The sequence below is a fragment of the Rhopalosiphum maidis genome, chromosome 3 (assembly GCF_003676215.2).
Source record: "Rhopalosiphum maidis isolate BTI-1 chromosome 3, ASM367621v3, whole genome shotgun sequence".
NCBI lineage: Eukaryota > Metazoa > Arthropoda > Insecta > Hemiptera > Aphididae > Rhopalosiphum > Rhopalosiphum maidis.
In genome coordinates this window covers 11225281-11250052 of record NC_040879.1, presented here as the reverse complement: position 1 = coordinate 11250052, position 24772 = coordinate 11225281, and the positions used below count along the sequence as shown (strand labels likewise).

At 24.7% G+C, this 24772-nt stretch overlaps 1 protein-coding gene across 1 annotated transcript; it reads left to right on the top strand.

Annotated features, from left to right (window-relative positions):
* The first annotated feature begins 1012 nt into the window (after positions 1–1012).
* LOC113559845 (serine palmitoyltransferase 1-like) lies at positions 1013–24541 on the top strand. The gene is made up of 10 exons (XM_026965622.1): positions 1013–1145; positions 15644–15757; positions 16298–16399; positions 16744–16906; positions 19466–19598; positions 19674–19794; positions 21255–21446; positions 21967–22078; positions 23181–23443; positions 24190–24541. The coding sequence occupies exons 1-10, from the start codon at positions 1113–1115 to the stop codon at positions 24364–24366; spliced, it is 1410 nt and encodes a 469-aa protein (XP_026821423.1). The 5' UTR covers positions 1013–1112; the 3' UTR covers positions 24367–24541.
* Positions 24542–24772: the final 231 nt, after the last annotated feature.

Below are 24772 nucleotides of genomic sequence, written 5' to 3'. Positions count from 1 at the left end.
ATTTGAAGACATTTTCTACTACATACAATAAAGTAATCATACTGTAATATTAATTAATATTGACCTTTGTTCCGTAGATCCATAAATTAAATGTATAATTAAAAACAAAAAAAAATTTCGTTTTCACGAGGTCTATACTCTCTCTCTCTCTCTCTCTCTCCTCTCTCTCTCTCTCTCTTTCTCACTCTCTCTATTATTATATATTTAATAGACATGTACATTCGGGGTAAACCACAATGTTTTCCCTCGTTTATTATAATATTTTATATGTAGTATGTACATATATGCGTCATATAAAATATTTTTTGGTTTTTGGATGGTTGTGCTCTATATACAAACGATTGTAAATTGGCATACACAATTTGCAACGTAGAGGTTGTATGGCCTTAGTGGTATAAAAAGTGGTGATTCCGAGAGCATTGTTGCTCGTCCTGTATACCCGGTTGGATCCCTCCTTTGTGATCGAATACCGCTGGAGGGAGACGCGATCGTACATGACACGCCATCCATTATAATAATGTAACGACCGCCGCCACAGCGGTTTTGTAAAAGAAAATAAATGCTCTGCAGCAGTCGTCGTGAACGAGTGTCCGCCGCGTTTTTATTCGGTACGTTATAACCAGTGAGAAGAGTTCAGCGCGCTCAAACATTTTTTTTTTTTTTGTCTACTACTGTTCAAGTCAGTTTAGAATTCTAAAAATGTTTTCCCCGCCGCCCGTATAATCGCGAGTTACGTTCGGGAGTAGGTATAGGTACGTAAAAAACAAAACATCTATAATAAATAATTATCGAGACACATTAGTGACCGTCGCCCCCGGGTCATTTGCACACACAGAGTCCTTGACACTACCGTTTCCGTTGCGAGCACGCTTCCCGCCGTTTTTTTTCGTTTTCCATCGTGCCGTAACGTCCATTGTTGTGTCGGCGGTACATCATTGTGCTCTGCGACCCGTTGTGAAATTCACTTGTCTCCGCCGTCGTCGTATAGCCGCCACCGTTACTACTATTTCTATTGAATTATTACAACTTACATTAATACTATTACTAATACTACTACTACTATATACTATCGTATACTATAACTACTACCGCTGTCGACGAAGTTTGCTGCCATGTATTTGCTAATCAACACGCTATTCAATCAGGTAAGTGACGGTGTCGTCTAGGCATTTAGGCCTCGATATAGAATAATTATAAAAGGCGATGATCTACAGTGGTGCCGGGAGAAAAAAAATGTTGATCTATATAGATATGTATTCGTCGCATGCGTAATATATATTTTTTTTTTCGAAAATATTAACCAGCCTTTGAACGCGTCATGAATATTTTTGTTATTATTTATAGTTATAGGTTATAAACAGCGGTCGGCAATCTTTTTGGACTCTCGGGCCATATTCACGAATTAAAAAGAGTTCGCGGGCAGGACAAAAATAAAAATTTTATATTCTTAAATTATTTATTATGAAAAAAAAATACTGTCTAAAACTTTAAAATAATGAAATGTATAATGTCGTTCTAAAATTTAAAGCAAGCCGTATACAACAGCGGCGGCGCTAGCCGCCGGTTGTCGACCACTGGGTTATAATACTATAGGGTTTAAAGTCATGACCTGATTTTAAATGTGATTTAGTTAACCACCGGATCATCCATATCGATTCATCTAGTCCCGCCCAACAATGGTATCAATTTTTTTTTTATATCATATTTTTCCGTATGAGAAACCATCTGCGTGCTGTCACCGTGTCTCCAGTTGATCCACAAGCAGAGTTGGCTTTAGATACGAGCGTCGAGCGACGCGTGTGACGGCATATAAGAGAGGTTTCAAAATTAGAATAATAAAAAATAATAATACATTTTATTTAAGTTATTATTTTTTGATCCTAGGGACATCAAAATAATTCTTGTATTAGGTGCTATGAAAGAGCAAAAGTCGGCCCTGCATTCTGGGTTCCCTCATATATGAATTGTTCATCATACGTTCGTGTTGTAACCGTTTTATAGGTATATGCTGTAATAATGATCATAATATAGATACCATGCAAACGAAAGCTATAACTATAAGCTTATAGTCCTTACATAGTTGTATGACTTAACATCCAAAATTGTTCAAAAAGAAATGCACTATGCCGTGGTAGTTTCTTATACTTTTTTTTTGTTTCTTATTAATAGTGTGTCTGAGAAAGTTAAAATCTATATTGATATGGATAATGAAGGGCTATAATGATATTATCCATAAATATCTTCGTCGTCCGTGTGATGTTCCGATTACATCCGAGTAACTATTCTCACCCCCTCACAATTTTGATTTTATTATATATATATTATAAATACTCGTAGTAAATTTTCGTGATAACGCTAACTTTCGTCTCCAAGTAATACCGGTCTCCGCGTTTTCACTCCGGTTTTACAGTTTATCTTAGAACAATTTGTTTTATTTCTTATAAATACACTAATCGAGTAATGAGTGGATATTCAATTTTTTTTTCGATAAATTATATTAATCCGAATATTAAGGTAATACATCCGTCAGCGTTGCTTGTCGCTTAATTTAAAATTCGTTTTAATATATTGTATTAGTATATAGGACAGCGATAAATATGTCTTTATTACTGTTTGTCTTATTAGGTAACTCATTGAATAGATTAGAATATTAGATCAAAGAAGTGTACAATGTCTAGTATAAAACGCGTGACTCAATTATTGACCTTATTGTATAATTTGAAGCTAAATGTTTTGATAATTATTGATATTTGGTACATAAGGATCAATATAGTAATTAGTTAAAAACTAATAATTCAATGATAATTTACAATATTTACAGATGGCTGATATAATATAGGTACCTACATTATTATTAACCTAATAAGATTTATTTATAATTTACAGTCCGTATACTTTAGTATTTAACTGCTGAATACAAATTATTTAATAGTTACCATTTTAAATAACTTTGACATATTATTATGGATTAAATATTTGTATACTAGGAAAAAATATTTATAGTCACAGCATATAAATAAAATGTCGGTAATTCAACTATTTTGGGGTTATCAAATTAAAAACAATTTTGAAAATTTATTTAATTTTGTTTTTTTAAATATATAATTAATTGATCACAAAAGTATGTATTTTTAAAATGTTTATGTTATATTGTTCTATGTAAAAAAAAATATAGTAATAAATTAATAAATAAGCTTAACTATTTTTTTTTTAATAAAATTTCGTTTTACTGTATTTATGATTTATCTTTTAAGCCAAATAAATAAATACACGTTTGTTTTGTGTTACTTACAATAATATGACGATAATATGCAAATGACGGTGACACATTGTTTATATTTTGAAAATGGAAAATATGTTATTTGATTTTAAAAGTGGATCACTAGAATAAAATTGGATGGCTCATAACCAATACATATTTTCTTATTGATTTTTCTTCGCTTATAGAAAATAATAAATGATATTAATTATGTATATTTTATTAATTACCTTCAATACTTATCCGTTGTAAAGTTTAACTACATCAAATAATATTTTACAATAATATAAAAACAATCTTGTTTTTAATTTAACAATTCATATTTCGGGTGTTCAAGTGCACATTTGATAACTTTTTAGTTTTTAGAGTTACACTTTGCCCTATCATTATTTCTCTAAAAAGACATAATTGGTTTATGAAAATTATTTTGAATGATACAAATTTTGAACAAAACAAAAACTCTTTCTTATCATTATAGTATATGAGTTGATAAAATATATTTTATTAAATGCCTATAGCATAAAACCAAAAAAATCTTCCTACAGTATATTATAATGTATAAATTCACTCTAAAAATTGCAGTTAAAAATTGTTATTACAATACTCTCTACGATAAACGTAATTAGTGTTATTTATGTTAATCAAATAAATATATTATTTTCGTATTAAAATACTCTAATAAATATCACGTTTATCAATTTAAATAAATATACTTTTTCGTTTAATTGATCAAACGTTATAATAATACTTTGTTGATTAAATTAAATTATAGTCAATAATTAATAACTATTTATTTATGAATTTACTCAGAATTGCATTATGAGTATTTTTATTATGCGGCGATGCGATGACTGATAATGTAGGAATGTGGGACAAACTTTATTTTATAATAAAAAATTAATAAATAATACTATCCTGAGAAGTCACTAGCCACATAATAAGTTTTAAGTGTAACTTGTCATTGAGTTGATAGATGTGTTAAAACGATTCGAATTCAATGATAAATGATTAAATACAAAAAAATTGTTTTCAGCAGAAGCAGAATATTAGTTATATAAGTTATTTATTTTTTCATTAGTAATAAGCAGTAGGATAAGTGCATTTTTCTAAAAGTTTCGATATTCTATGCAATATCTATTATATTACTACACATTTGAGTATTTTTATCATATTATTTCAATATATCATAGTTATAACCCTTTAAGTTAAAACTGACTTACATTTAGAATGGTGTATATAGCCTATATAAGTTCAAGTTGTAATTATATAAATACTTTAAAATCAGTTTAAGTATTTTGAAAAATAAATTTGGTACCAATAAAGAATAATAATATACTTATGAAAATAAATTTAAAATTACTACAATTCTACTACGATTCAGAATTAAATTTTGTTAATATTTGAATTTTAAATTTCTAAAAAAAGTTGTAAAACTGTATTTTAAATATTTTTAAATCTCAATGTAATAACTTACTACCACGTTATGTGTGTATGAAATATTATCGTTTAAAAATAATAACTCTCTTAAAAATAAATAAAAATCGTAAATAGGTATTTGATAATAGGTTAATTCATTAGGTAATACTAAATCTAATGTTATAAAAATGGTTTTGCAGAACGCATTAACTTAACTCAAGCTTACTATGTATACAAGATGTAAAAATATACGTAAAGCACAATTTAAATATTATACGGCATTCCCGGAAACCGGTTTTGAGTTATCAAATTTTTACCAACTGTAAATTGTGATTATTTATAACATTTTAAATTTGAATTCAATTTTTATTTTCTTATTTTTTATTGATTATTAGATTTCAATTAATTTACTCGTTCGATTCTTATAATATTTATTGATATACATATACACGTTTTGCTTCTTGCACAGGTGTTTGAAATAGTGACATATTATAAATAAATAAAAGATTTTGATGTATTGAGTATTTTATATAATATAGTATTATAGTTCAACACTACTACACGTATAGATTAAAATGAATAGTTCTATATATTTTCTTAACTAGTTCATACTTGTATTTTAATAGCGCCTAAGTATATAGTATATTTTGAGAAATTTAACTAACAAAACTAACGTAAGTACTTATTGAGTTATTAATTACTAGTCTACTGTTAATTGAACTGTAACAAGAATAACAATACATATACATGATACATTGATACGTATAAATTAATAAAATAATTTTTTAACGAATCAATTGAAAATTAAACTACCTAGTTAACTATTTAACCAATTGTTAATAGAAGTATATGTAATGAATTTATATTTTAAATTACTATTTCAAATTATTTTCTTTAGATATAGGCTATAGATACTTGTATTATATATATATTATATATGTCAATATATCCAGTGATATTTATTCGCAGCACATAATATATTTAAGATAATAATAATATTAATATATTTTTTTATTAGTTTTAAGTATTTACTTAAACTAATAAACATCCAACATATAGATGTACTTACAGCTATAATATTATGACTCGATCAGTAACATTCCAACTACTGAATTTTATTAGTACACATTTATTTTCGATATCTCCCAAAGCAAACATTATTTTTAATGCCAACATACTTTGTTATTAAAAAAAACAACATACTACAAAATTATAACAATTAGTATTTAAAAATAAAAATATTTTTACAAATTATTGATTTTTATTTTAAATTTTAATAATTGTGTTAAACTAGAGGAGGTTTGACTTTTTACAGTTATAGTTTAGCTTATTGTTTACATTTAGTCAATACGTGTACCTATATTTTATCTTGAAAAGTAAATAAACATACAATAAACTCTTCTTACTAGAAGGTTGTATTTAGAGGATCCTTAATATCAAAAATGTTCAACCTGATTAGATTATAGATTAGAATTATAAGGTAATACGTAATATAATATCACGTGTAACTTCTAAGGAAAACGTTATGTAAAATAAATCATAGGGTATTTAGTATTTACCTACAAATTTATTTTACAACACATCTATTTTTTGATTAAAATGTATTGTATATCTTATATTATACAAACGTAATTTACGATACTTGACGTCAATTTGTTTAAATATAAAAAAAAAAAATACATTTTTGTTTTTAGACATTTTTTTGAACATTATTCTGGTGGAGGTTTCCCCATAATTATCATTATTATTGAAATATAATGTTTTAATAACAAAAATAATACTTCTTATTTTTAATTTAGAATAAAATTCGCCAATATTATGCTAAGTTAAATTCATAACCTTAATTATCATTTATCACAAATTTCAATTTATTATACATTTATATTATGAAAATTGCATTTATACTATAATAAATTCTAAGCAACGTATCGAACATCAAATTTTATGTTTTAGAAATTTTTAAAAGTCAATAATTAGTTTAATGTAGGTAAAATAAATTTCAAGTCAACGTTTAAAAATATTTTAGAAGTAGTAAAATATTAATGATATGTTCGGTATATTAAAAATCTACTATGTATTATAAATTGATGATAATATTTGAGAAAAAAAATATAAAATAACAAGTATTAGAGTATTACAAGTTCTAACATATAATAAAATTTAACCTATTCATATTAACTATTAAACAGTATTCTACGATTTTAACGGAAAATTGTATAGTTACAGCCCGAGGATATATACCAAATCACTATATCCGGCTCTATAGAAATACAAATACACCGATTAGTTATTACATGATATTATGTTATTTTGTTTTTGCTATACAATTTGTATTGTATTTTCAACTAGGAAATTGTAACATTATAGTATAAATCAAATAATATACGTGATTTATTCATAATATATAGTTATGTAACACATAAACACAATACATTTTACGTTTATGTATTACTGCTACAGTTTAATTGAAATCTAAATTTTAATTATTTTAATTTTTAATATATTTTTAACTTCTGTTTAGAATAAACATACTTTTAAATATATCATATTCCAAGGCACTATATAAAATGTATCATTTTTTGGTCATCTTATCACTTATTTGATATATTTATTATTCAATAAACTATTATTTTTTATTGCTTTAATAAAACTGATTTATTATTATAGCCAAATACGATAATAAATAGTGAGAGAATTATTATCAAAGACAACTATTTAAAATGTTCTGTGTGTACTATAATAGTGTATAATTTCAAGGGCCCCATTAGTCAATAATCAATAAACTATCAAAAAAGTAAAAAATTCGTCCAATGTTTATTTATGTGTATCGCTAAGTAAAGATTAAAAGTCGTAACTATAAATACTATATTTTCAAAGCGTAGCTGTCTGAAAATTTTACTAGTGTACAGTTTAATGACTGACAATATTCAGTTTTTAAATAGTTTAAAGAAACAAAAAAACATGATAAAAACTTTCTTATTCTCATAAAAAATTTAAAAATATCTCTTGGGTCTTACGTATAAGATTAATGTCAGGCGTAGATAAGACTGATTAGTTTTCTTGGAAATACTTTAAACTTATCGAAGGGGTAAATAAATTATAGTTTTATTGTTTAGCATTCTTTTACTATATACCTACTACGACGTTAGTTTAATAATGTAGATCTTTGTATGTAATCATGGCCGTCGTGGCTGTGGCTGTAGCCCATAAGCGCAAAATATGATCTAAAACGCAACCCAAAAGCATAAAAATAAACACTGCATAAGCGCAAAAAAAATACTTATAAACAAATCATAAGCGCAAATATATTTAAAAAAAATAAGGTGTATTTTATCAAAACAATATATCTATTAATTAAGATATTACATTGATATTGAAATGAGTTAAACAATTTAAAATTAAAATTACATATGTACTGTCATAATAAGTACCATACATTTGAAGCTCACAGTAGTTTAAGTAGTTCAATCTGGAATTATTTTTCTATGTATGAGTCCCATACATTTATATTGGAGTTGACTAACAAATATTATTTAATATAAGTTTATACTGTATATACGGTATAGACGTATAGTTATTTTAAATGATTATAAACCGTCGTGGTAATTTGTTACGATAAAATACGATACGATAATATTACACATATATAATACTAAACTTCAATTATTGAACTCAATCATTGTTGCTTTTTAAATATAAAAATATTATTTATTTAAAAAATAAATTTATAATAACCATACAATTTTAAATTGAAACTTATATAGTGTAACGGCTTAACGGGTACAATATTGTATCAGATATAAATTTATTTTTGCGCTTTTACCCCACTACTAAGAGCAAAACGAAAAAAATAAACGATTTGCGCTTTTGGGATTCTTTGGTTTACATATACTTATTTTTTTCCATTACCTTATCATCCGTTGACAGTTATAGTATATACTTATATACACTCTTATATTGACCTCGTCGACAAACATATCTATTCCATAATTAGAGTTTAATCTAAGTATTTCTATACATTTATCTTACATCTTGCACACACACACACACAAACATACATATATATCAGATCAGGACAAAATTGACACTCAGTGCATGACGAACGTTAACAGAGTAATATTTCTGAAGTATAAAATAATGTGCTGATTTCATTAATTTCGGATTGAACATATTACAATTTTGAAAATCCCAAATTATTATTGTTATAACAAAATAAATATTTATTTTTTGCAACCTACTTAATTTATTAAATCAGATTTGTTTTATCAATACAATATTTTATATTGTTATAAATAATATAAAACCTAATCAGAACTGAAAGATATATATATATGGTATAGTTAAATATATTTTAATTTATTTACGATCGAGTAATAAGTATCAAATATTAAAATATACTTAATATTTTAATACTGAAAATATATTATCATGCTACTTCACAGATAAATATATATAGTATTACATGTTTCTACGTTTCAAAGGCAAATATCTAATATGATACTCACATTTTTAGGTATCTTAAACATTCCTATTCGTAAATAGGTTTTTCAAACTATACTCTATGTTAATTCACTTGTTTTTTTTTATTTAGGTATTATTTATTTATTTATCTTATACTCCACTTTTTTATTCTACTTATAATATTTGCTATAAAGAATAATTTCAAAATGTATTTAAAATAATTATTGAATACTATTTTGATTTTTTGTCAATGAATACGTATTTTTTTATGTCATGCGTTAAACCAATATTACCTAACAAAAGCAATCAATGTTGAAATATTTTAAAATTATTGAGATTGACGATAGACATTATTTGGAAAATATACTTAATAGTTTAGATGCTGAGTATAGCGAATTTAAAAATAAATAACCTTAAAAATATTTTTAAGAGCATTTTCTATACATGGTATATATTATATATATATATATGTATTTAATATTTTGAACCTTTTTTAATTACTTATAAACATTTGAAATTTTTAATTTAATTTAATTTTTTTCATGATTATCAATAAAAAAAATTCTGTAAGCTTTAAAATGTAATACAAGGTTCCGCATAAATTTTTATTATGTATATGTTTAAATTTCAAATTTTCACAAAATTCATCCAAATCACGAACATTATAAAATAATTTTGTAGTTAAAAATATATAAAATGTTCAACTTTTATAGATAAGGATTGAAAAATTAACATACAGTTTCTTTTAAGTAGAAAGTAGATCGTACTTTGACCAAAAAATTATATACACAGTTTTTATTTTTTAATATATTCAATTTATAAATGTAGAGCAGAGCAATTACCTATTTTACCATTATTTTAAATTTTAATGAATAATTTTTATACATTGATGTATGACTTATAAGAGTTATGAGATAAATAAACTCATAATTTTCATAACTTTATAGTATTGAAACAAATTATATGTACCTATATATTTTATTTAGAGCCAATTAAAATTAAATACTATGCTGCATATATTATCATTACAAATAACACATAAACATAATCGTTCACTGTTTAGTTAACTTTAAAATGAATATATCAATAACCAATATTGAAAACCAGCTTATTTTGGTTTTTATGATATCTATTTTATAAGTTACATAGTTAGATAGTATAATATATGTTAACAATACATCAGATGTGCTGGCAAAAAACTCAAATTTTTTTTTTTTTTTTTTTTTATACTACATGGTCATATGGATATATATATAAAATAAATAATTATTACAATGTTATGTAACATCCGCTAAAATGTTCAGCATATATTATCATCAAGATAACACAATTATAATGAAATAAAACAGTTTTTAAAAACGTTATTCACATCAAAAAATTATTAACATATATTTTTTATAGAAATTAAAACTTTATTACTAAATAAAGTTTAATACTTTACTATTAAACATTTTTTTACATTTAATACCTCATATAAGATTATTATGCTAGTATGAAAAGGTAAATTTAATAAATATTTAATTAGACAGCTTATAGTAACATTTAGTCTGGATAAATGGAAATTATAGGTTCCTCCCCAAATTGATAAACCATAAGAATAGAAAGATTGTACTAGGGATAATTAAATATTTATTTTATAATAATTATTAAATATATATTAAGTTTCTTTAAATATGTAGAAGAATTTACGTAAACTGTTATTTACAAAATAATATGCCTATCCCATTTTAGCCTATAATCCAGAAATAGTCCCAGATATTTAACTTCTAATACCTTTTCAATATTAATACATTTAGGACTGCAGGTTGAAAAACAATTGGGTATACAGTTTCAAGAATGAACTATTAAATTATAATTAGTAAAAGTATCGAATGAAAAAGTTTAAAATGAATAAATTTAGATTTTGATAAATTCAATTTTAATTTATTTTTACAAAACCATCCATTTACTGTATTTAAAATATTATTTGATTCATAATATAGATTACTAACTGTTGGATCAGATATTAAAATGGTAGTGTCATCGGCAAAGCTAAATAATTCTATATTAATATTTGTATTTATAAAAAGATGGGAAAGTGGATAGCGCTCAGCTGTATAGTAGAGGTGGAGAGTGGGTCACTATAATGGATGTGTTAAATTTGAATGCAATGACAGGTATAATTGCATACGAAAAACGATTCTGAACGGATATGATTTGTCAGTCTAGGATAATTAGTAGGATATATTATATTATTACAGATATTTAAATTGTAATAAATCGTTATTTTACTCGATTTCATAAAAAAATAAATTTCATACAATTTTAATATTTTTTCTATATTTACGATAGAATTTTTTTTTACAGTTACTTGTAGGAAAACTTATGGATATTCTTGTATTGGGTATTTTTAACCTTAGGTATAAATCACAAAAATTTTATAAATTTTCAACTTCTAAATTCCTCACAAATTTTTACGATTTTGTAAACATTTAAAATTCAAATGTTAACAAACAAAAATTGTAACTAATAATTTTTGATTTTTTTTTACTACGATAAGTACAACTTATAATAAACCTTGTATTAAATTTTAAAGGTTGGATAGTAATTTAAAAAAAAAATTTATCTAATAAATAGCTTAAAAAAAGTCAAAATATTTTAAAAATTTAATTGTAAATAGATAACGCTAATATAAACATTTGATGAACATTTCAAGTGTTTACAATGATTCGTTTTTGAGTTACAGCGAAATAAAAAAATCGATTTCGTCGAAAACTGATTATGCGTAAAAATCCCCGTTTTTTTGCTACTTTTTAGGGTTTTCCTAACTGGAGCATTTTTTACTTTTGACCCCCCCCCCTCAAAGTATCAACTGGATGAATTTTCTTTTTCAGAGAGGGGTTGAAGTCAAATATCAATGCATTATTTCTACTCCAAAACGTGATGATAGACACAAAAAAAAAAACATACATCATTGTAAAATCAATACATTCTTCACTTCGTTCAGAATCTAAAATTATAAATAATAGGAGGCCTAAAACAGTGCCCTAAGGAACCCCACAAAATATTTATAAAATTTAATATAGGTACTATTGTACTAAGTAACTGTTGTACTCTATAAAAATCTGTTTTATTTCACTAGATATTAATTATAGACATTGTCATATATAAGACTTGTGACCATACCTAAACACAGCTTTTGTTATTTTTTTTATAAATGTATCAGACATATTTAAAGTTTATTGGTATATTGTAGAACATATGCTGAAGAATAACTGAATAAAGAATACAAATCCTTAATATTACAAAAATTAAAATTATTATAAGTACATATGCTAATATTTCTGTTTTACTAGAATATTGAATGATTACTAATGTCTGGTGATTAAAAGCATAAAATATAGTAAAAAAAACTATTTTATATAAATTATTTGATACAATTTATTGTTTAATAAAAAGCAAATAAATAAATGGTTAAAATTGTAGTACCTAATCACTATATTATCTTCGACCACGTAATTATTAAACAATTTTAATAAAATACTAAATAGTAATATTGTACTATTGTAGACATACATTGTACAAGGCAAAAAACTAAACAATGGTTTTGTGTAACAAGTTGGTGTGTATAAACTGTTGTTTAAACTTGTAGTATTAATTATAATTTTATTTATGAGTGAGGGCATACCAATATCCATACTCTGAAGAGACCATTTGCAACTGCAAATAATCAATAAACATTTTTAAAATATTCATTAAGTACATTTTAAAATTGTTGTGGTCAATCTACTTGAACTTTGCTATTTGAATTTTTAGATTGTAAGCGAAGCTATGAATGTATTGACTGTACAATGATGTGTGTATACATGCACACATTGGCTTATAATAGAAAAAATGCTTTTATTTTCAACATCAATAACTTTTCTGATATGAAAGTGAATCTAGTTGGTAGTTTTAGGTCAAATAATTTAAAAATAATATAAAAATATTACGGGAAAATTAGAATTCTTATTGAAAAGTTTTTGAAAAAAATCGATTTTTCTATTTTGTTGTAATTCAAAAACGAATAACCATAGATACTTAACATTTTCAAAAATGTTTAAATTACTATTTTTTATAAATGGTCATATTTTAAAAATATTTTTCACTAGTTTAAAAAGTAAAAAGTTTGAATATTTTACACATCGTTACTCATAAGTTGCTATTTAAAAATATTAAAGATACTTACGAACGATATGATTTTTTTTATACTCTTGGTATTCAAATTTTCATTAATTCGTAAAAAACCTATGAAAATTTGCATTTTATTTTGTATAACTAAAATGTAAAATGTTCAATTTTTATAGCAAAGATTGAAAAATTAATACAAGGTTCCTCGTAAAAAATTCATAATGGGACAAAATCTAAAATATATATTTATAATGTTTTTATTGTACTCATTTGATTCAAATTTGCATAACATTGGATATTTAAACAAATAATAACGATTTTTGTTAATTTGTTGTAATTCAAAAATATTATTCATGGGACTTAAAATTTAAAATATTTCTTTTTTATTAAATTATATTTACATAAAGGCATATTCGATTGCCTATATAAATCACCTATTCTATAGTAATACTGTATAAATATAATAAAATATATTTTTTAATAGGATAACGAACCATCTCCGCTCAGAATCGTTTTCGTACACAATAATTTATTAATGAATTTAAGTTTAATTCGTACATTACAGTTACTTACTCAATAATTCTTACTCACCTATACCGTAGTATATTTAACCAAACCTTCTGCTTTTCAGTGATCGCAATGATTATTGGGAACTCTGATATTAACTGATTTAAAGGATACCGGCTAAACCAACAATAACTTAATTCTGTATTTGCTCATAAATTCCTTAACAAATGTAAAAATCATAATATTTTAACTATGAAAAAATGTGTACAAATTATGGCTCAATATATTAATAACAGTAAATTAAAGTTTTTGAAAGTACGATAAACAAATGTCAAATGAGCCTATGAAACGTATAAAACCAATAGGGATTTCACTTTTCTTATTTAAGTGCTTCATTTCATATGTCAGTGTTTTTTAGCTTTTTCATTTATAAATTTTTTGATTTTTTGTTATTTGGGCCATATTCAGGGCGGTTTTCTCAAATCATATGTCCGGGGCCTGGTCCTAAACCTAAAAATGTATCAATACATAAAATGAATGTTATTCTGAGAACAAAATAAAACATGTTAAACAATACGGTTGCAATATTTGATGCCAAAACCATTTAATTATTAGTTTTCATGTATAATTAGACAAATTTTTCGTTTGAGAAACAGACCCAACCCATTAACCCTATTAAAAAAAGGGGCCGGGAAGATTTAGTTATCTCGGGGCCTAGAAAAGCTTAATACGACCCGAGTTGTTATTATAATACTTTCATTTTTATATTAATTCCTCTATATTTTTATATCTTTGTTTCTGGATCATTTTTTTTTAATCCAAATAATACCTGTTATTTTTACTTGTTAATTGTACTAAAAAAGTTTAATTCATATAATATATCCATAATATAATATAGAACAATTTAGGTAATATATGTACATAAATATGGGTGTATAATGTATATTATCTAGTATATACAATCTAGGATCAAAATAAATTATCAAATTATATTATTCTATAAATAACATAGTCAGTAACGTGTTGCTAAAAAAATGTGTGGCAATAAACGGTCTACGCATTTTTTCGCATATAGATACGGTGATGGTGAGAATGATAGAAATCCTATCATAATAAAACGTTTCTCGTTTTGCTTACACTTTTTAATTATTATTTGTATTATTTTATGATTGTTTATTACTGATTGAAATTTGTATGAAATTAGTTAATTACACCTAAAATGTTAATTGCAGACAATTTAATCGATTTGTACTAATTATTGTTGCAAAAGTAAAATCTGCATTTAAATTTAATTTTATTTATCCTCGTGGTTTTTTTTTTTTAATAAATAATAATCAATTACTTCGAATCCATGCATCTTAGTTTATACAATCAACGTTAAGCTATTTCTTTGATTAAATTGTGCTTATAGAATTCGATTTAAACTGTAAATTTATTCTCCCATAAAAATTCATCTACCTAACAACCTATTACATTAAATATCGGGATGTTGGGTTCAAGTGTACCATAGATATTCAACCAATTAATTTAACATTAGCATGCCTAGAATGTTTAAAATAAAAATATTTAAAGTCATATTTAAAAAGTATATTTTTTCAGTACTTTGAAATTTTAGATTTTTATCTTTAATAGCTTATGATACTGTTGTTTTTTCATATATTATTACTAAATGTACAAATTTGGTAATTAGTCTTAACTCGATTGTATGATTGTTAAAATTAATGTTTCTTTTATGTTCATCAGTATAACAGATAAAATTATCTGATTGACGAATATTTATTGATATTAATTTAAAGACTTTAAATATCAATAATATAATAATTTAAAATGTTATTTCATGAAATATTTTAGGTTCAATTCAATCACATTTACGTAGAGGGCAGTATACTCCTTGTACTTCTGTGGATATTATTTAAAAAAACAACAAGTTCCTCAAGTATAAAAAGGGCCGAATCGTCAGAAAACGTGAGTTATTGTACATACATATCTAAATATTTTATTTTCATTTTTCATATTGTATTTCAACATAAGTAATGCTCAAAATAGTCAATACTTTTTTTTTAATTAGTAAATAATGACGACTATTACTGAAAAAATTATTGTTATCAGTTATCGCTAATCTATAATTTTTTCGGTTACTTATTTTGATTAGTATCATTTGGTTAGTTTTATACTTTATTAAATAAATTTCAAACATAAATATTGTAGACTATAAAATGCTGACCATTGTTTATTTGTGTATAGTATTTTCTATTAAAAATACTGCCGAAAAAAATCTTGTTATTTTTTTTATTTGTTAAAACGGATGGTTTCCGAGAAAGAAAGATTTTTTTTTACATTTTTTCTCATAAAAAAGTACTAAAATGTTTATCACGGGTTAAATAAAATAAAATATGGTAATCCTACCTCAATTTATTTGATTTCAGAATTTTATATTATTTATCATTATTTCCTGGTGTTTAAGGTAATTCTAATTTTGTGAAACGTGATTACTTTTTTTTCAAGTTGGACGTTGAGCAAAAGATTAAATTGTGGAATCCAAAACCTATGGTTAATACAACTTCTTTGTCTGCGTTGCCAATGGAAAACTATGTCATTGATGGCAAGGTAAATAACTCGTATGTACACTCGTATGTATTACCACCGTCTTACAATCGTACAAAATGGCAAGTTGTGTGTTAGCTAATATTTTACATACAGCAGTACCTTTGTGTGTTTGATAGTTGGTTTTTACAATATTTTAATTTTTAAGTGTTGTAGTAAATTTCACATTTTTTTAATACGAATTTGCCTTTGTATACATTTGTAAGACGCACATGCTAGTGTATTGTTAAAAATTATAACCATTATTATGTATTGCATTATATTTCATACTTCTATGTATATAAAGTATGTACCTATATAATGTTAACTAGATATTGTTTTTGTTTGTTTTCCATCGTTGGCACTAGACTGGGCATTATATCACAATTAATGGCCAACCGTGTATAAATTTTGCAACCCACAACTATTTTAATTTCATCACCGACAATTCTATTGAAAACAATGTAATAGATGCGGTGAATAAATACGGCATTGGTTCTTGCGGACCTAGAGCATTTTACGGCACATTTGGTAAGTAAAACCGCTACGTCGCATTATAGTTTTAAATTTGTTACCATGTACCTACCACGTTTTCGCTTGTAATATCGCCAGACATAATAACCATTGGCTCCCTCTCATACTAATTTGTATTTAAATATAAGAATCAACAAAGAATGAACCGTTAATGACATTAATTTACATGTATAGTTAATGAGAAACAAACACACAAAAAATATTTTCATAAATGCATTCAAATCGTTTTCGTTGTACACATACAATCATATATTTATTATAATCTTTGAGAATCTAACAATAGAACAATGTATTTTTCTTATATTTGAATATGTAAATGTGTTAGACTAGATTCTAAAAGATATAAAGTACCTATAGTTGCATTTTAATACTAAGGTATTATTTGATTTTCATTAAATTGGCTAAATTTAAAACGATTGAACAGTTAAATAAAATTTAAAATTATTAATATTTTAGATCCTTGTGTAGAGCAACGAATTAAAAAAAAAAAAAACTTTTTGATAAGTGTTTTTTTAATGTTTGTGTTTATTATAATTTATTGGAGCATCTTCAATCTTTAATTTTAAATCTTATTTTTGCTAGCCAATAGAATCTACTTGGTATTTTGATCCCAAAAACAAAATTCTATGGTTATTATTTAATTATGAATGACAGTTGTAGACATTCAATTTCCACCATACATATAAATTGAATTTTTCTAAACACATAACATTTTTGATTTTTTTTCCAAATTTAGAACTTATTTATTTAAGTAAAAAGTTTGAAAATCTAATACATAGTTTTTTATAAGTTGTTCTACAATATTAATAAGTAGAATTAGATATTGATGACTTTTGCATTTTTTTTCTTTGATTCTATACAATGCTATCTTACTTAAAAATTTGTTTCATGCTTCCTAGATTCAAATTATTCTAATTTTATTTTGCATTTTTTTTGTTTTTTTAACGTCAATTTTTCATGTTTTGTAGTTTTTAAACAATTTGGGGCGCATTTTTCTCAAATTTTAGATTTTAAAAAAAATGTGTATAATATTCAAAAAAATAATTTTAATATTATTATTGTGGGGTTTTTGTTGTGATTAAATTTATCGCGTACCGATAAGATTTACTGTTTTAGTTTTAAACATTGATAAAACAAGTGCTCTTTACATACATATTACATACATCGATCATACACACTTATAGAGTATTATACTTATACTTTGTATGGAATAAATTTATACTATTGTTTATTAATATTATAATTCATATTTTAAATAATCTAACCTTATTGTCACCCATATCTGTAATAATATCTATTTATAAATAAATTTTTTTTACTTATTTATTAGATTTTTTAAGTTCAGTTTTTGAAGTTTTTAAGGCATTTTGTATTTTTTTAGGGCCTTTTTGTGTGTGTTTTTTAGGTCATCAACATCCTAACTCTATTAATAAGTATCAAAAATGTAGTATCGTAAAAAAAAGCTACAATAAATGTATACATATTATATATTTTTTAGAGCGTTTGAAGTTCAAATATTGACAACGCACATTTAAAGTACAATTATTCTCAAACAATTCTTTTTTATTTTTTTTATTATACAATCTGTAAATATATTATTTTTATAATAAGTAAAAGTGCTATACAGGTAGAAATAGAATAAAAATAAAATAAAATAAAATAAAGGGGGATTGATGACTTGAATGAAGAATCCATCAAGCGATGGAACTTCTTGAAATTGTGAATGAGTTTTATTATATTGGATATTATCATATTAAGATATATACATAATTCTCGTAGTCTACTGGGCAGTTAGTAGTTAGTTTCTAATAAGATGAATTTTTCGTTTTAATGATTCAATATATTCATTGATAAATACCAAAATTTAAGTGAATTTAATTTATTTTTAAATTAGGCTGTAATATTTCAGTTATTTACAAGTCCAGTAGTTAATTTTGGTGGTTATCCTAATCATTTATATGCAATTATTATATATTTTTAAAATATAATATTTGTGTATATATATATATATATATATATATACATAAAAAATTGTAATAATTTCTCCATAGGAAATTGTGCTAAATAATAATGTTTAACAAAATTCAACTATATTGAAAAAGATGCATTATGATTGATTATTTTAATTAACTGGGATATACCTAGTGCAAGGGCGCACCAAAAGGGGTGGCTAACGGATTTTAGCTCCCCTCCCCAAAATAGCTAGCCCAAACATTTTGACAACTTTATTAGGTATATTGACTTAAATTATTATATAAAAAAATTATCAACTAAGAAAATTGAAACATTAGGTGTAACATAATATATATTTATACCTGTCATTCCAGGCCCCGGGAGAGACCTCTGTTTATATTATTATAAATACTATTTATATTTAAAAATTATTTGAATTTAGCCCTCCCCAAAAAAATATCTTGGGTGCGCCCCTAACCTAGTGGCTTCCTATGTTTTAAATTTTGATGTTAGTTTTTAAGCTAAAAAACAGGAACATGTATACGAATTAAAAATGTGATGAATGTTCATTATAATTAAAAACTTTCCGTCCTTTATATTTAGATATACACATTGAACTAGAGGAGAAGCTCGCTAAATTTATGGAAATGGAAGAAGCTGTTATATACTCGTATGGATTCTGTACGGTGACTAGCGCCATTCAAGCGTACGTCAAGTCTAGAGATATTGTATATGTGTAAATAGCAATCCAATATTATATTTAATCTATAGCGATTGGTTTCATTTTGTTAATAAAATTGATATATTTTAGGGACGAAGAAGTGAACTTTGCAATACAAAAAGGTCTACAATCTTCTAAAGCAGAACTGGTATACTTCAAACACAACAGCCCAGAAGACTTGGAACGGTTGATCTTGGAAAAAAATTCAACCGTAAGTAATTTGTCAGAACAGGTCGCGGAAAATTATAAGATACTCCTTCGTAATTCTTATATTAAATTGAATTAGTAATTAAATAAATAAATACAGCGAAACCTGTATATAACAAACAGTCACAGGACCAAAATAATTGTCCGTTATAGACAGGTTTTAGTGTTTTAAAAGTAAAATTAATCTATAAACATATCTGTTTAATGAAAAATGAAAATTCTATACATATTATCATAATAATCTTTATCATTATTATTATATTGTTATATTATACATATACTCGTACATTTTATTTTAATATTTCTTGAAAAATGATAGTATTAAACCACAATTTGGTAATTTCCAACTCGTGATGGATAATTAATTCGCTCACGTGTGAAAACCGTTTTCCGTAAACTGTGTTTTCACTGTAATTCCAAAAATTAATTTAAAAATATAATATATCTTAATATACTCGCGAATGTATTATTTATATAATCTATATATATATTTACTTATATTTACTTATATGGTGGTACATAAAACTGTTACTGTAATTTACAAAAAAAAAAAAAAAAAATAGCTAATACACATTTACATTTAACATTTTAATGCTTTACATTTATTATTATATATTAAGTTAAAATTGTGTATAGAAGATTTAGAATCTAATTTGACCATAAAACGATTTAACTATTTCAAAAGCTATGGAAATTTAAGATCCTGACCTCAGCAATGAATGTATTGATTTTACAACGATAAAACTATTTTGGTTTTTGGTACAACTCAAAAACGTATAGGTAATATTTTAAATTTACATCAATTGTAAATTAGATTTTCCTATATATAGTATAATTTTCTAAATATTTTTTATCTTTTTTTTTTTGTAAATATTGACTATAACATTTTTCTTCTTATCAAAATATTTGAAATTTAACAACTAGGAGGCTCTATTTATAAGTAGTTTATTTACCAATTAAAAAATATTTAAAATCCATAGCCTTAATATTTTTTATAAGCTTTTAAAGTATTATATTGAATTTTAATTAAATTCATCAAAATCGTTTTCACTTATAAATTTTTTTAGTTTAGTAAAAATGTTTACGGTTTTCATAAATTATTTATTATATATAAATGTTTAAATATAATTTACTTAAAATTACAGTTTTTGTTCAAATTATTCAATGATGACAAGATATTTTTCAAATATTCATTTATATTATAATACAATGATAAATATTTTTGCTCTCAAATTTTTATAAAAATGTAATAAATTGTAAAAAACAATGAAAAAAAAATAATTTGTTAAATATTATTTATAAAAAAAAGCTCTGCAATATCATCAAGGTGTAACTTATTGTACGAATTAAACTTTAATACTTTTATAACTTCTTTTGTACCAAACTATTTTATTTTAATGAAATTTAAATTTATTTTATTTTCTTCAAAACATTTAAACCTCATACAACCGATATAATTTACAGAAGAGAAGAAGAAACAGAAGAGCGTTTCTAATTGTCGAAGGAATTTATATGAATACTGGAAATATTTGCAATTTACCAAAATTTATTGACATCCGAATAAAACATAAGATCCGTATATTCATTGACGAAACCATATCATTCGGCGTTCTTGGTGAAAAAGGTCGTGGAATTACAGAACACTTCAATATACCAGTAAGAATAATTAAAAATGTATTATTACCTCAAAGGGAAATCGATTTTTTTCAATAGTGAATTACAGAATTAATTACATTGATAATATTATTAGCAAGTAACGGTTTGTATATTCTAAAATTCAGATAAATAAACAAAAAAACCTATTCGTCTTTAATTATCATATGTACGTAATTGTATTAAGAGGACGTTTTACCCATCATATTATAATTTTGTTTTCACTTTTTAAAGGGAGTTATAGCTATGTAAAACTTATAACTTTAAAATGTTCATAATTCACTTTAAAATTATAATATAAATAAAAGCATATGGCATGTCCTTAATAATATTCTTATCTTTAAGTTTGATAATAGGTAAATTGACTACGATATTAAATTTAACAACATAAATTGTGTTCTGCTGAAAGCAAATTTGCTATAATGTACGTTTATAAGACAGAAACAAAACTCGCGGGTATAACGTCCACTTAAACATTTATACTAATGATTAAGTATATTTTTATTATTTCCTTTTTTTATAGAAAGACGAAGTCGACCTTATCATTGGAAGTCTAGAAACATCCTTGTCGTCAGTTGGTGGTTTTTGCGTAGGTTCAACATTTGTTGTCGAACATCAGAGGCTATCTGGTCTTGGTAATGAAAACATTTTATTTATTATTTATATTAAGTTTATTTTGATATTAAGAACCCATTAACGGTATTAACAATTAGAAATATAAATAAAATGCAAAATAATTTAATAATGAGATCAGGGCCAGATTAAGGTTTTTGCTGCCTATAGGCTGAAATAAATTTACCACCTAAAAAAATGAAGCTATTTCGTTTCGATCATTAAATTTTTCGCCCTAGGCTTTTGCCTAAACAGCCTAAGCGGTAATACGGCCCTGAATGAGATCAATAGAGATATAAAACCATTTTCTCTTTTAAAAAATAAGAAAACAAAATAATATATTTCTATAGTAATTGTCTACATTATTTTTAATAAATATTTAAGAATGAAGGATCACTATATTACTATAATTGATATTAATTTATTTGTGGCCTTATTGTTCTTAAAAAAAAAAAAAAAATGTTTAAAATTATTTAATTTGTTAATTTGATCAAAATATCCATTGGTAACCTTATAATAATTCTGATTAAAAAATAATAATAAGGGTTTTAAAATGTCATGAAATTCATTTGCTTGAAATATTTCATTTCAATTAAAAAAATATTACATCTTAATATTTATAAATTATAGTCATGTCAACAGATTACAAGTCAATATTTTTAAAGTTGGTTTATTGTATGAAACAAATAAAATATGAATAATTATAGCCAATAAGGATCCAATAAATAAGTGATAAGGACTGGGGCTCGGAAATTGTTGTTTTCGCATGTTTTTTGAACTATTAGATTTCTTGTGTAGTGAGCTAAAAATCTTTTCTTAGACACTACGAAAATATTATTAAAAGTTTAAAGTGTATGTTTTTGCATATTTATTATCAATATTTTCTGTGTGTAATCAATATATTATTTCGAATTATTTATAACCGAATACGTTTAAAAGAAAAAAAATATTTTTGAATATTTTAAGAAGAATGAAATTTTCAATTTTGAAAAATTCAAGTAAAATATTTTAAAGTTAGAACTCTAATTATAATAATTACAGCCTAGATTATATAATAAGTTAATTTTACATTTGAAGATCCTTTAAAATAGACAATTACCTATATTTCTCGTATTTATTTGCTAGGCTACTGTTTTTCTGCATCGCTACCACCACTACTATCAGCGGCTGCTATTAAAGCTTTAGACAAAATTGAAAAACATCCTGAAATGTTGGTAAAACTGCGAGAAAGGAGCACAAGTCTACACAGAAGCATTCACAAAAGCCAGCTGACCAAGCACTTTACTCTAGGGTCTGATGCAACAAGTCCATTAAAACATTTGTATTTAATAGATAAGTCTATATCATACACGGAACAACAGAAAATATTGAAAAAAATTGTTGATTACGTAAGTAATAAATCTGAAATTTCATTTAAGAGATACTCATCATTTATTTTTTTATAACAACCTCTCCTTCCCACATATAATCAATTGACCGATTTAAATGTCAATAATAAGAAAGCTATATTTAATGTGGTAATTACCAGGTATAAAAAGTGTATATTAAGACAACGTTAAAAATAATGTGAACTCTATTCACTTTAAGAAAGAACTTTGTTGCTGACTACTACACAGGAGTGTAGTTTTACTACAGACAATTGACTTAGTAAGATATGACATTATTTTTTATCGATATTTATGGAAAAAAATAAATAAAAATCATGTATGTCAAATATGTATAGTTCAAAAAGATTCAAAATATTTTGAAAATTATATCATGTATAGAAAATGCTAAAAAACAGTGAAAAAAATTGAAGTTAAAGTTATTTAATTTTGTTGGATATTGGTTATTTTCAAAAGTATTAGGAATTGTTTATTTTCGACCCTCTCTCATCCTCGGAGTACCAAATAAATCCAATATTCTATCAGAAACTTCCCTGAAAGCTGGAATTCAAAAAGTTTCACTATCCTAAAATGTGATGATAAAAAAAAAAACACACTTAATATCAAAGTCAATATTTTCATTGTTCCACTTGGAATTTAAAAGCTACCAGATTTAAAACAACCATGTTTAAAAAGTCTGTGATAACCACTGAATACTTTTCACTTCAAGCAACAGTTGACATTGATTTATAATATTTTTTTTGTTTTAGTGTATATCAGAAGGTGTTGCGATTACTACAGCTGCATATTTGAGTGATCGTGAATATAAAATACCCACGCCCAGTATCAGACTTCTCACAAGTATCAAAACAACAGACGAAGAAATTGACTCTCTAATAAATACACTGTTGCAAGCGGTTAGTGTGTCGATCATACAAAAAGTATAATAAAACGGCGGGGTCTTGTGCAGTGCTCACTCATCATAATGACTGCTATCTACTTAAATATTGTACCTAAAATCATCCCTACAAAATAACTGTTGTAAACTGTACTTAATTTTTACGTGAATTTACTTTATTTCAATAAAAAGAATATGATAATTTTGGATCGATTAAAAATAAACCGTTGCTTATTACAATGACGTTAATAAAAACAACAAAATTATAATCATTATTTTTTTAGTAAATAAATTATGATTCAAATAGAAGTATAGCTGAATATCAAGTAGGTACGTTTTATGTGCTAAGCCCTCCCAAAATTGATACCTTATTAGAAATGTTATCCTATGGGTCACATTGCTTTGGATTATTCTAGTCCTAAATATTTGCTTATTTATAGAAGTTGTTGAGAATT